The sequence below is a fragment of the Diadema antillarum genome, unplaced genomic scaffold, assembly GCF_040938485.1.
Source record: "Diadema antillarum isolate AM-2024a unplaced genomic scaffold, OU_Dant_1.0 seq00000437_RagTag, whole genome shotgun sequence".
NCBI classification, from domain to species: domain Eukaryota; kingdom Metazoa; phylum Echinodermata; class Echinoidea; order Diadematoida; family Diadematidae; genus Diadema; species Diadema antillarum.
The window spans coordinates 1,154,445-1,169,230 of record NW_027271414.1 but is presented as its reverse complement, the minus strand read 5'-3'; the positions used below and the strand labels follow the sequence as shown (position 1 = coordinate 1,169,230).

Genomic DNA, 14,786 nt, shown 5'->3' with positions numbered 1-14,786 from the left:
TTTGACATTGACAGTTAAGACGAGAGCTCGGCCTCTCGAAAGCGTGTGTTTGCAGTCTTGTCTGAAGTAAAGTATCCATGCTGAGTGAAACGAGAAGTCCGTTTTGTTGGTCTTTTGTATGCGACGGGGAAAACGGGCTAGAAGGCATCAGGTCACACTTTCATCAAAAGTTTGAGTAAGCAGATAGCGGAGCAAGGATGCCGACCAGTGTAAGACCGATCTCTAAGAAAAGCGGTAGGAAAACGATTTGTCTTTTAATCGCTAGCACGTCGTCTTGCACTCATACATACATCTCTTAGTCACTGACGAATATATACTGCAATATATGTCAATGGTTTTTCATATTTGTAAATTGCGTTGAAAGGGTTAATTATCTCTCAGACTGCTGCTACTTCTACTACTACCGCTATCTCTACTACAACTATTCATACTATAGGTCCTACCACTACTACTACTACTACTACTACTACTACTACTACTACTACCACTACTATTACTGTTACTACTATACTAACTTACTACTACTACTACTACTACTGCTACGTCTACTACGTCTACAATTCTACTACTTCTGCTACTTCTAGTACTTCTATACTACTACTACTTCTACTTGTACACATGCTTTGCCTGGATATGAACCGTGTTGCCATGTGACGGTTGTTTAATTCTTTGCATCCACATCAATTTATTGTTCAAAGGAATGTGTGTGAAATTTGTTACACATTTGACTAGTTGGCGCAGAAAGGTTAGGCACCAACAATGGCGTACAGATTCTCTCGAGCAAGATGGTGTTACTACTTAATCAGACCGAATCCATCAAACCGGGTGCTCAGACTATAGAGCTTCTGTTTGTTCAATTTACGGTTTTTGTGTTTTCTTCTCTTTTTTTTTTTTGATAATTCTTTATTCGGACTTCGTTCAATTCCATATCACAGAAACAGAAACGTTTACAGAAACAAAAACTAAACATCATACAAAGACAAACTGCATTATACACAAACGTTGTACAAAATAACGTCAATCTTACACTATACATGTATAGACAAAATGCAGTAACACAAACATTGTGCAAACTAATGTCTTCCGCAAAGTTAACGCACACACACACACACACACACACACATTGCATTTCTTGCAACCACATGAAAATCAATATTACATTCCGATTGAGAAATTTTGTAACAAATGACAATGAACAAGGATAATGACATAGCTTGACCATAAGAACGCATGGGTAAGGCTAAAAAAAGCACAACCAAAGAAAAAAAAAACTATCTGTGTGAAATTGATGCTGTGAGAAAGGAGAGCGAGGGCAGTTTATTCACTCTATTTGCTATGTATTAGTGTAGGCCTATCTATCTATGTGTTAATGTGCTCGATAAAAATTAATATTCATGCAATGACACTGAATCCACATAGACAAACCTGTCTACAACGGCCGCTCGGGTGAAACAGGAAATATGATTGCTATAGACAAGTGTTACGTAAGACAAGTGCTATTTGCAGGGAGATTTGGTGCTGTAGCCAACGTGAATAGATATTTTCAGTGTCCCGTATGATTCCATATAGGCCCTACACCACGACACATCAAGGGCGGTGAGTTGGCTCAGTCGGTAGCGCGTCTCTGCCTCACGATCACGCGGCCCGGGTTCGAACCCGAGTCTGGACTGAGCAATGTTGTGTGTAATCATACCGTCCCCTCGAACAAGAGGCAAAACACTCTGTCCCTCGGATAGGACATACAATGGAGGTCCCGTGTGTGAGAGAGTCACAACTCATGCACGTAAAAGATCCCGCTTCATGCATCCATCGCAAAGAGCAGGGTGTTTAACCCGGTGAAGTGGTCCCACCTCACATCCAACTGGACCCCATGGAAGACCAGCTTAACGTAGCTGAATATGGGCTATCCAGCCATCTTCTCAGATGGAAATGAACAACCAAACAAACAAAACAAACACATCCATCCATCCATACATACATACATACATACATATAATAAAATATGCAGTATAATAAAATATGCAGTATAATGTGTATGTGTATGTGTGTGTATGTATGTATGTATGTATGCAAGTGTGTGTGTGTTTACCTACATGGGGTATAGTTCCCTTTAACTATTGTGACCCGCTAATGCTATCGTTTTAATAACTTCCTGTGATCTACGTCAATGTCTTTTATCATGATTGTGTTGTTTCTATTTTTCCCAATCCAGGAAACTCCTTTAAAATCGAGAAGAGTGTCAAACCGGAAGAGTTGTACACGCTGAAAGAGGAACTTGGAAAGTAAGTAGTTTTTTGTTTACATTACAATCTATTAATTATCCTTTTTAATCTGCATGAATAATTTCATGTTCTTGCGTAAATATACGCGCTGGTTTGTCATCATGTACACTTGCGCACGAACATATTGAATGTTTGGAATATAACGCATGGTTGCTCACCGTTTCTTGTAATTTGCTGGATTCTTGGATAAGTTTCCACTTCAAAGTGTAAACAATATTCTTCTAGAATAATACACTCCATCACAACGTAAGTATACTTTATATGGAATCAAGCCTATTATGCAACAATTAACAAGGAATAAATAAAGCGCACCAGAAAGGTGTATATCAACTAGTGATGTATAAAAGCACACAATTATTGAATCTATTGAAGGCAATGAGGGTCACCATTAGTTGAAGACATGATTTTATAGGTTCGACATTGCTTTGCGTGATGTACTACCATGCACATGCGTAATCTTTATGAATGATTTTACCATATTTGCTGATTAAATTCTGTTGAGAATAGAAGAAAAATTCAAACTTACTTAATGATTTCACCAGGGTGAGACAAGTGGGTCTTCTTGAACACCAGTATGTGAACATTAGAGATATTTTCGTGATTATCATTATCTTAATGTGTTAAAAAGAAATGGAGAGAACAACTGCCTTTGAGGATTTGAGGAAAGAGTTTTTAGTATTAAAGAAGGGGCGCGTTGTTGTATATCACTTTGGTTCTTCATGGACCAATGACCACATATAACCACCTGTTGCATCACTATACTCTAACACTGGCGTATCGACCCTTTAGGCCTAATCAGTCTCTATAATTGCAGGGAAGAAGTTGCTCCCGAATAGATACTGTTTATGCTGCGTTTGCCGAGTTTCTATTAGTGGATCAATTTCAAGATCGACTTTTCACACCAAGTGGAACGTAGATAATTGATATCGCTGGGACCATAACCAGCGCGAGTCTGGGTGAATGTATAGTCACATGTGCATTTTAGTATATTATGAAGGCACGAGGAAACGTGTCGGTATATTTCATCTTCTCTGCTCCTTTATCTTTACCACCTCGTGGCGTCTTCTACTCTAATTAAACACTGGCTTTTCGTATTTTCCATTTTCTTTAATTATTGTTATTGCAAAAAGTGCGATGACAAAAACTATACTGCCTATCTACTTCACGCAATATAGGCCTACCACCAGGTTTTGATTACGACCCTTGCGTTACACTGCTACTATCATAGTGATGTTAACATCAACATAATCTTATAATAATCTTTATGCTTGTATGATCTATGTGTTTGATTATGTATGTGTGTGTGTGCGTGTGTGTGTGTGCGTGTATGTGTGTGTGTTGTGTGTGTGTCTTTGTGTGTGATAATTCTTTTCAGAGTGTCAAATATACCAATACCTGTACGCATTATTTTCCCCTCTTGTTTCTTTACCTCTGGTATGTATGTTTTGCCTCATTTTTCTTCGTCCATCATCTGCTACTTCTACGTCGTCTTCGGTGTGGTTATTGATAATGATCGAAGCGATAGAATGATCCCCAATTCCATTCCGCCACAGCGAACCCCTAAAACCCATCATTACGTTGACACCTTTTGTGTCGAACTCCTGATCCGCAAAAACTCTTCCGTGAGATGGATCCGTTTCAAAAAGCTGTATCGATCTGGGACGCGCGGGCTGGAATGGAAGGCGCACAGGTTGAGCTGGTATGAGGACAAGACGCCCTGCATGTAGCCATGCCTAATTAGCTGGAATCAAAACTCAGACGAGCAGCGCGGGAACCCAACGCCCCGCGGTTGTGCGTTCATTCATCATGATAAACACATACGATGGCGTGAGTGACCTTAACCAAGGAGCCTACTAGTAGCTCCATGCCTGAACTATACACATGTAATTGGGAAAAGACGATGTACTCAAACATAAACACGAGCTCCCTGGCGTCAATCCTGTCGTGAATGGCTAACCACTCTTCCGCATGGTGTGTTTCCATCACGGATGTGTGCTTTCGCGTTGTCAGTCAGGAGTATTTGCACGAGTGAGTCGACCATTCATCTCTAGAGACTTGTCGAACTTGACGCGGAGTGTGACTACAGCCACACAGATTCCACATTCTTGAAGGCTAAAGAGACTGATGTTCAAATAGGTTGAAATTCAAGGATGCACTGGCGTAGCCAGGGGGGGGCGATGGGGGCGGTCGCCCCCCCTAAGATTTGGACCGGGGATTTGGGAGGCGGAAAAAAAAAAATGCGTGTATACTGTATGCATGCACATGAAGCGGGTCTCCTTTGCAACCTTTCATCAAATAAGATTTTTTTTTTGGAATATTTCACTCAAAGTGTGCACCAGATCGTTGAATTTCAATTCAAAATATGCAAAATCTCTCGTGCTTGGGAGGGGGTATCCCCCTCCCAGACCCTCCCCCTCTGCGCCTCTTTCCCTAGCTAAGTACACTTTTTAGATTTACAAAAAATTATGAATAATTCTGAGTGCACAAGACTTATCACTTATATTCCGAAAACTCAAGGTTCCTTCATGTATAAGGGGAATTTCCCCTTTTAATCGACCCTTTCCTCCCTCAGCCCCCCCCCCCCATTTTTTTTTTTTTTTTTTGTGATTTCCCAAATGTTGATTCCATCAAATATGCGTATACGAGATATCTCAATTTCAACCTTAAAAAGGCAAAAGCTCCATTGGAAGGGAAGGGTGGAGATAACACTCGCCAACGCCTTCTCCCTGCTCGCCCCCCCCCCCCCCGCCATGCATAGAAGTAGACTGTGGCTATACCCAGATCGCTTTATTTCAATTCTAAAAACGCAATAAGCTCCACGAGCGGGAGGGGGAATCCCCCTTCCCCTAAGCTCTACCTCACTAGACTTTATACATACACACAGATGGTTCACATTTGGAATAAGAGCTAAATTCCGTGATTTTAACACTTCGATGAAAAAGTATTGCACCAAAACTTTGCACCAGATCGCTGAATTTCAGGTCTGAAAACGCAAAATCACCTTCGTGTGGCAGGGGATATGCCCCTATCTACACCCTCGTATGCATGCTTTTTCTGCTTGATTGCTGAACAGACAGCGTTCATGATATTCAGTGTAAGAATTAATACAAGAAGACTACTAGTGTATTTAAATTATACCATTTTATAGGCAAATTGTTCAATAATAATCTACACTAAAATATACTGCAACCTTAAACAAGTGGGACTGTTTCAACTCGTTGAAACACGCAAAAACATGCATCAAATTGCACCATTTGCAACGTCAAAATGCAAAAAGTTCTCACCGTGGGAGGGGGGACACCCCCCTCCCACACCCTCCCCTCCCCCCTCGCTCGCTCCACTCGCTCGGGTTCAGTCGCGTTCATGATATTCAGTGAAAAGAATTAATACAAGAAGTGCATTTAGATTTCACCATTTTAAAGGCAAATTGTTTCATAATAATCTACACTAAAATATACTGCTACTTTAAACAAGTGGGACTGTTTCACGTCGATAAAACGCGCAAAAACATGCATCAAATTGCACCATTTGCAATATCAAAATGCAAAAAGTTCTTACCGTGGGAGGGGGGGACACCCCCCTCCCACACCCTCCCCTCCCCCTCGCTCGCTCCGCTCGCCCGGGTTCAGTCGCGTTCATGATATTCAGTGAAATGAATTAATACAAGAAGTGTATCTAAATTATACCATTTTATAGGCAAATTGTTCAATAATAATCTACATCAAAATAAACTGCTACCATAAACATGTGGGACTGTTTCACGTCGATAAAACGCGCAAAAACACGCATCAAATTGCACCATTTACAACATCAAAATGCAAAAAGTTCTTACCCTGGGAGGGGGGACACCCCCCTCCCACACCCTCCCCTTCCCCGTCGCTCGCTCCGCTCGCCCGGGTTCAGTCGCGTTCATGATATTCAGTGAAAAGAATTAATACAAGAAGTGTGTTTAAATTACACCATTTTATAGGCAAATTGTTTCATAATAATCTACACTAAAATATGCTGCTACCTTAAACAAGTGGGACTGTTTCACGTCGATAAAACGCGCAAAAACATGCATCAAATTGCACCATTTACAACATCAAAATGCAAAAAGTTCTTACCGTGGGAGGGGGGACACCCCCCTCCCACACCCTCCCCTCCCCCCTCGCTCGCTCCGCTCGCTAGGGTTCAGTTGCCTTCATGATATTCAATGAAAAGACTTAATACAAGAAGTGTATTTAAATTATACCATTTTATAGGCAAATTCTTCAATAATAATCTACACTAAAATATACTGCTATATGCCTTAAACAAGTGGGACTGTTTCACGTCGATAAAACGCGCAAAAACATGCATCAAATTGCACCATTTGCAACATCAAAATGCAAAAAAAGTTCTTACCGTGGGAGGGGGGACACCCCCCTCCCACACCCTCCCCTACCCCCTCGCTCGCTCCGCTCGCTCGGGTTCAGTCGCGTTCATGATATTCAGTGAAAAGAATTAAGACAAGAAGTGTATCTAAATTATACCATTTTATAGGCAAATTGTTCAATAATAATCTACATCAAAATAAACTGCTACCATAAACAATTGGGACTGTTTCACGTCGATAAAACGCGCAAAAACATGCATCAAATTGCACCATTTACAACATCAAAATGCAAAAAGTTCTTACCGTGGGAGGGGGGACACCCCCCTCCCACACCCTCCCCCCCTCGCTCGCTCCGCTCGCTCGGGCTCGGTCGCTTCGCTCCCTCGCAGACTAACCGCCCCCCCTAAGATGAAATCCTGGCTACGCCGTTGCAAGGATGTATAGGCCTATTTGCAATGATTGTGACAATTATGTACACAAGATATTAAAACTTTGATGCACCGTGTATTAATGGTTGGGTTTTGTAAGTAAAGAAAAGGAAAATATCAACTTCACCTATACTTCACTCGAGTTTATCCATCTGCCTTGGGTTAGTCTTTCCTATAGAGTAAAACAAAACAAAACAGAGCACTGCCAAGCTTGTATCAGTCTACTAAGCTTGGCGTTCACGTAGTTTTTTTTAAGGGGGGGGGGTCTTCGGTTCCCTTCTTATGTTTGCTGATGTCAATGCAATGTCATGATGTATGATGCTTTGTATAAAGACGATATCACGTATTTGCTGGTAAACAAATGCAAAGTGCCATTGAGAGTTAGGTATTTCCAACTGCATAGCATACCCTGCTATTTTTAGGAGACGCTGATGAAATTCATTAACAGCTGCATAGATGGGTATCAAACAAAAAAGTAAGCAAACAAGATTGAATAAGTAGTATTTGCTAATCAAGATTTTGATTCATGCCGATTTGCTAAGTTAGAATAAGACAGTTACCACGGAGAGAATAGCTTCATGACTGAACCTATAGTTGTGTCTTCTGTGCTGACTGACAACCGACATGCAGACTCTATCTGCAGACATTAAGCCTTTCAGGACCAGTGGTTTAAAGTGTTGTTAATGGTGTACAGAAACATGTTGTACTGACGAGACTCAAAGAATTAAAGAGGATATTCACCACCAAAATAAATAAACTTTAAAAGAAACTAAAAGTATTTCCAACAGAACGATACAAAAATGGAAACAGTTAACTAGATTTAAGAAGTTTGCTAGTCAATCTGATATAATCTACATTGTTTTCCTACATTGCTACACTCTAACATATCAAACATAACTGTGCTCACATCGAATGATCAATTAATGTAGGATCGTATAATTGTCTTCAATACTCCACTGTGCGTTTTCACATTCCTGATGGTCTCAAAAGTCAAGTCAGGAGTTTTATCAATCTTGTTTTGTTGCCTTCTGTTAAGTACAGACGTGATCCTGTCTCCTTAGTTCCTTTTATCATATCAAGCCTCGTAGGGCTTAGACACGGAGGAAAAGGAAAGAGGGAATGAAGAAGACGAGAAGAAGAAGAAGAAGAAGGAGAAGAAGAAGAAGAAGAAGAAGAATAAAAAGAATAGGAGGAGGAGGAGGAGCATGGCAACCAAATCCGCATTGAAAGATTGGTGTTCTATTAGGGATACCCTGTGTTAAAGAAGTACTCACTGCAACAGACGGAAACAGTGCAGGCGTGATGTCTATCGCCAGGCAGTTCGACTTGTCAAACTAATCGCATGGTTCTATAATAGCTCACGAAAACAACTGGCGAAGTCCCTATTAAAAAAGTTGACTGCGATGCACTGACAGCGCTACCTAAGCTCGATTATAGCAAGTTGCTTGGATATCAATACCAGGATTTCCACATGCCAATAAAAGAGATGGACAAGGAGGGTTAATGACATAACAGACTCCACACTCTGACGAGCTCTAGCCTTTTATTTCTGAAGCCCTAGTAAGGTCTTGCCTGCGACTGATGTTGCGTGGTTTCAGCTGGGATGAACGGGTTCGAAAGTGATTTACAAGACCAGTATCTCGCAGTGTTCACATTGCTCACTAAGAGTCTGGTATGATAAACGATCGATTTGTTTTCAGCGCTCAACTCCAGATCTTATGAAAAATAGAAATGGAGAATACAGAAGAAAAATAAACCCCGACAACATTCACGGCGCAATATGCATAAGAGTGTCAATGATATTGCGTCGTCATTCAGCAAACTTAGCGATGAATTTCTGGTCCAGAAGACGCGATGGTGCCTTTCAAGAATCGTTCGAGAGGAAACTTATGGTTAATACAGTCGGTTTTAGATCATAAATGTGGCAAAATTGTGTGTTTTATCAGTCCTTTATACTTCTTCAGCTTTTCCCTACCGATCATAACCAATGCAATATCAAGAAAGGCAGTTCGTTATCAGTAAAGCTGTTGTGGTACCAATGTATTTCCTTTGCGATCTTATCATTCTCATTTCACTTTTACAATGTGCAGTGTATAGAGCGATGTGCATTTCCCTCGCTGCTAGCAGTCCTCAATGTTAAAGGACAAGTCCACCTTGACATACATGTGGGTTGAGTGAATGCAGCAATATTAGTACAATACATCAAAGAGAGTCCGAAGAAAATCGGATAATCTGTTCAAAAGTTATTAATTTTCGAAGTTTCTGCTCAGTCACAGCTTTATGAGAAGATTACTATAGCTTGTGATGCCATAAATGTGTACAACGATATAAAGAAAGTACAAAGAAAATTCAACATATTCTCACATTTCTCACATAACAAAAGAACACTTGACTTCTCTCTTTCAGAAGGCAGGGGGAATAATATTACCCCTAACATACATCAGTAACAAGTCGAAAAAATGTGCACTTTATTAAAAAAGTCAAGTTTTGTGAAATTCTATTTTTATTTTCCTTATATCGTTCTACGCATGTGACATCATACGCTGTAGTAGTCTTCTCATCCAGCAGTGACTGCGCAGATACTTTAAAAATTGATAACTTTTGAGCTGATTGTCCGACTTTCCCCAAACTTTCACTGATGTGTTCTACTAATATTGCTTCATTTACTCAATCCACATGTGTATGAAGGTGGACTTGTCCTTTAAGTCTGCACTGGCTGTTCGTATTTGCACTTGCTAGCCGCAGTCGGGTTCGGATACTAAGCAGCTGAGGTTGACCGGACTACAGTGTTTTTACAGCTTTTTTCGCTCCTATCTCCCACGTTTCAGCAAACCTGAAAGAGCCACCGAGTATAGCTGACCTTAGACGTGTAATGGTCATTCAAGCATTTTGCAATATGACGAGTTATATCAGCCGAATAGATCCGTATGGAAATCGTTTTCTCGTGCATGAATGTTTTCGCTTGTGTCAATAATGTGCAAGTCTGCCACACTACTCGATCTTGTCATCCTTCATCAAATATATCCCTCCTGCAAAAGGCCATAACTAGATTCCTTCTGCTTTTCTTCACTCACGTTAAGTTGTCTTGCTCCTGTAGCAATAGTGAGCTGTAGATCTGTGACGCGAACGCTAAGACGACGTTAGTTAGGCCAAAATGGAGTTCTGCACATGCGCGATCGAGACAGCTGTTCCCATTGTCATGATTGTCTAACCCTGGAGGCTACGTCGACTTAGCCTTGACGTCGTAGACCAAAAGATTGCTAATAGCCTGAACGAGAGGACAAAAAAAAAAAACTCTCTTCTTATTATGTCTTGGTGACTGAAGATGAGTTTGTAGTCATCAATGATAAAACGTCTCGACTAGACCCTATAAGAGAAACAATCACCCATCTACTTCAGGCAAGGGTGTCAGGTATTCTTTAGGCATCTTAGAGATATTCGTTCTACCCATCCCCTTGTAATTATGATTTTAGAGCCGAATCATAATTAGTTACAGACAGAAAGGCATGTTTGACTTGAAATAATGGAAATGAGTGAACCAGGTGACCAATGTATAGAGTTAAATCGTACAAAATAATCATACTGAATATTATGTATAGATATTGCTGAAATTAATGGAATTGTAAGGCTTACCGACAATTATCAATTAATCAGGTCAAATCAATCAAGGTGAACAGTTGTTAAATGGACGAATAAAGGCACATTTCTTTTTCAATGAAATACATATACATAACAAGAAATATAGAAGTGACATTAAAATGCATGTATACTCGAACATGCTAGTTAGCAAGGTGTGTGGGAGAGGGTTGGGGTGTTCTCCACGTTGTTACCTTTGCCTTGTGAGCCTTCATCAACTTCATATAGTGTGGATTTTTACATCTGATCGTCTCTCGGAGTAAAGTTCACTCGCGTGGTGAAAGCGGATGTGATTCACAGGGTAGGAACCTTGCGTGATCGACGGCCACAAGAGAAACATTTGTTTAGCAGAATTTTACTTCGTCTTTTCCGCATCCTGACTTTTAAATTCGATGATGTTATTGATAGGTGGATGTGGGAAGACACGCTTGTAGTTTGACATTTTACATTGTGTTTTATCTATATCTTCGCGCTCAGGCCAACCTGTCAAAAGTTCAGTCTGAAAAAAAAAGTATACGCGCCATTCTTTTCAAATGCAATGGAGATGAAGGAATATCTTTGATGTCGTGGAATGATTGTTCCCTAGCATTCGCACCACATTTTTATTCGTGACTGTCAGAAATACACGCACAGTAACATAAGAAGACGATACGTATAGATAACGTTCAGATATCGTTTTCCTACCAGCATCTGCGTATCAAAATATAAGCAATCTTATTGTTAGAAGCCCAGCAGACGTGCAGTTTGTCATAATTTCCGATGTCTTGAAATACTTTGTGAGAGAAAGATTATGAAAGTGATAGAAGCAGTGTATATGAACATATTCAAATCGTACACATATACCGTACTTGCAAGGTGTGTGTTTCTGAATATCAAAAGGCTTGTCTGAGAATCGCCTGACATAGAAACACATAGAACATGCAAACTGGATTTTTCACAGAAGTGAGAAGTGTGTCAAATCTCAGGTTCCTCCATATCTCACAAACACACTCATAATTATCGCAGTTTTAAGGACGCTCTTTTCTTACAAATTCCAACACTCAAAACAAAAATGATATTGGGAGACCGAGCATTTGCCTGTGCAGCTCCCACACTCTGGAATGACCTACCATTAAAAGTCAGGAAATCCCCAACTTCAGCACTCTTTAAATCACGACTCAAAACACATCTTTTTATTTAACTGTCTATTATCATCAAGTATATCAGAAGCATTTGCAGCGCAATTATTATGTCTATAGGTTTTGCGCTTTATAAATTGATGTATTATTATTATTATTATTATTATTATTATTATTATTATTATTGTTATTATTATTATTATTATTATTATTATTATTATTATTATTATTATTATTATTATTATTATTATCATTATTATTATCATTTACACTATACGTAAATAGTAGGCTTTATCAATGAATACTCAGAGTCATGTTGCATAAAAAAACCGTGCACTCCAACATATTTACTAAGTCAGAAAGTCAGACTTAAGTCAGGTAGCAGCCAATCAGAAATGATTATTCAGAGACTTGTGTTGGATATTCTGATTTATGTTTTAGCTCAACTTCTACCCAACAGGGCCCTATAGAAATAGTAGTGATGAGCGCTTTATGATAAGAATGCGAAGGCAAACAATAACAGTAACAAACTACAGACGTGAACACACACAAAAGAGAGAACATTAACAAAGTGTATGTCCCAGACATAATGATACGCCGATTTCGGTGTTCTCGCGCCTTTCTAGGCCAACAGCTCCTCTTTCTTTTTTCATAGTACATGTATTATCAACATGCGACACGCTAAATTCTTCGTCGATATTTCGAGAGCAAAATTGGTATCCCGGCGCCGGTCACGCTTCGCCAAGCTTGTACACGACAGTGATGGTCTTCTAGACAACTCGAAGTGATAGCTAAGTGTGTGCGAAGACATTTCTAAAAATAATCATTGAACGAAATGTCGGTATATACCGCCGAAGACTCCTCCGCGCCACACTTGTTGTTCTTGTTTTCCCACAGCCCCAAATGTACTTAAAACACCCTTTCACTATAAGTTTTATATTCCTTCAACGGAGACAAAATGGAAGAAGAACTACATCCTCTTCTTCATCTTCTTCTATTCTCGCCTTCGTCTTCATCATCCTCATATTCTCCTTCTATTCTATTCCGTCACTTACTTTGCTTCTTATCATTGTTATCATAATTATCATCATCTTTACTTATCATATGAAATCATTTTTTTTTCTGGAGGCGCACACAGTTATCAATTATTGTACCATTGTATCACATGTAATTTTCTTTTCTTTTCTTTTTTTTCTTCTTCTTCTGTTACTGTTAACGCTGATTTTGTTAATGTTATTGTGTTTTCTAGTCTATTTGTATGAGTAAAAAAAGTGCGCTTAGAAACTTCAGTATGAAGCGCCATATAAATACAATTGAAGGGTTTGTTTGCAAAAACCGATAAGTCCATTTTTGAAGATTGTAAAGTACGTTCTCTGTCATAAAGTACAAAATAATACCTTTTAAATGATATATTGGTCATTACTTATAAAGGTATATTTTTGAAGTTATGGTCAAAAGAAGCAAAGACTTTCTTATTATTCTCTTTATTTTTCTTGACCTTTAATCGCAAATATCTCCATTTGGCAAATATCGACTTATCGGTTTTTGCAAACAAACTCTTCAATTATTATTATTATCATTATTATTATTATTATTATTATTATTATTATTATTATTATTATTATTATTATTATTATTATGATTATTATTATTATTATTATTATTATTGTTATCATGATTATCATCATCTTTACTTATCATACCTGGTTCTTCACTCTCCCCCGCCCCATCCCTCTGTTCTCTTCCCCCTTTCTTTCGTGTGTATTGTACCTTCTCCTCTTTCTTTGTCTCTCCATATGTCTCCCTCCTCCATCTCCTTTTATCTCCAAGATATTATTACGCTACAAATTCCGTATATTGTCCCTCATATGCCCGCTGTTGAGATAACTTTCACCGGAGGTTGCGACATTGAGGAGGTTAAGGACACAATTGATTGGCCAGAAATCATTTAAGATCCATTCTGGGCGACAGGTGGAATTATTTCCGGCTCTCGATCTTCCAGACTCCGCTGGCGACGTAAACAGAGTGACACATTTGAACAAACATTGGTGCCTATATGAAGTCATGTATGACGTCATTCTTATACCCTTCAAGAGCATTAAGGTACAGGCATGTTGTATATAGATCTAGAGACAGAAGGACTGACAGACAGACAAGCAGTACACACGCACACACACACACACACACACACACACACACACACACACAGACAGTACCCCCCCACACACACACATATACACAATCACATGTGCTCATTAATCACGTAAAGCTTAGTATGCACCAATTCACAAAGATGTGCTTGTGAGTCCTATTACATAACTTACCGAGAAAAAATAGATATTCAATAGCCTATCGATCTTGTTGCGAAACGTGGGAAAAACCCCTCAAATGTTAAAACGGATGTTCTAGCCATTATGATGTACTGGGCGAATTCATATAAATAAAGGAAAGCGTAACAAGGAACAAGACAACTCGAACGAATGCGGTTGCATACCCCAGCATCCAGGCGGCTGCATGGCTGTATATGGCTACAGTGGTTTCCGTGATTAAATTCAAACACCACAGACAAGGCCAATTCTCCTGATCGTTCTTATAAATACAGTACACTACACAATAACACATGATCGTATTTATTGCATTCTGCCCACGAAAAGATCAAGGGCATCTGAGAAAATCGATATGAGACACAGTTGTAATGAGCGAATGCCATGGACAGCGTCTGAACAGTTTCATTTTACGTCTCAGTGAACTAACATTACTAAACATTCAAGGGAACTAGGTTAAGTGAAAGTAAATCGGATCACGTAAAGTGGTGGTATCATTAACCTTTGCAACTGTTTAGTTTCAATGGTCTAAAATCGGGGTCACTTAAGAACCATCGTTTAATGGGAACTGGTGTATTAGTACACAACGACATCTACATACACAATATCTTTTATAACACCACAAAGAAAAATAATAGGTT

The 14,786-nt window shown here is 39.4% G+C and overlaps 1 protein-coding gene across 1 annotated transcript in view; it reads left to right on the top strand.

The window, feature by feature from the left end:
- The window catches only part of LOC139732579 (uncharacterized), a 179,261-nt gene that overhangs the window by 57,085 nt on the left and 107,390 nt on the right, over positions 1-14,786 (top strand). Inside the window, exon 2 of the mRNA XM_071643432.1 lies at positions 2,213-2,282. Within this exon, the coding sequence (XP_071499533.1) occupies positions 2,213-2,282 (70 nt within the window). The remainder of the gene's footprint in view (positions 1-2,212; positions 2,283-14,786) is intronic.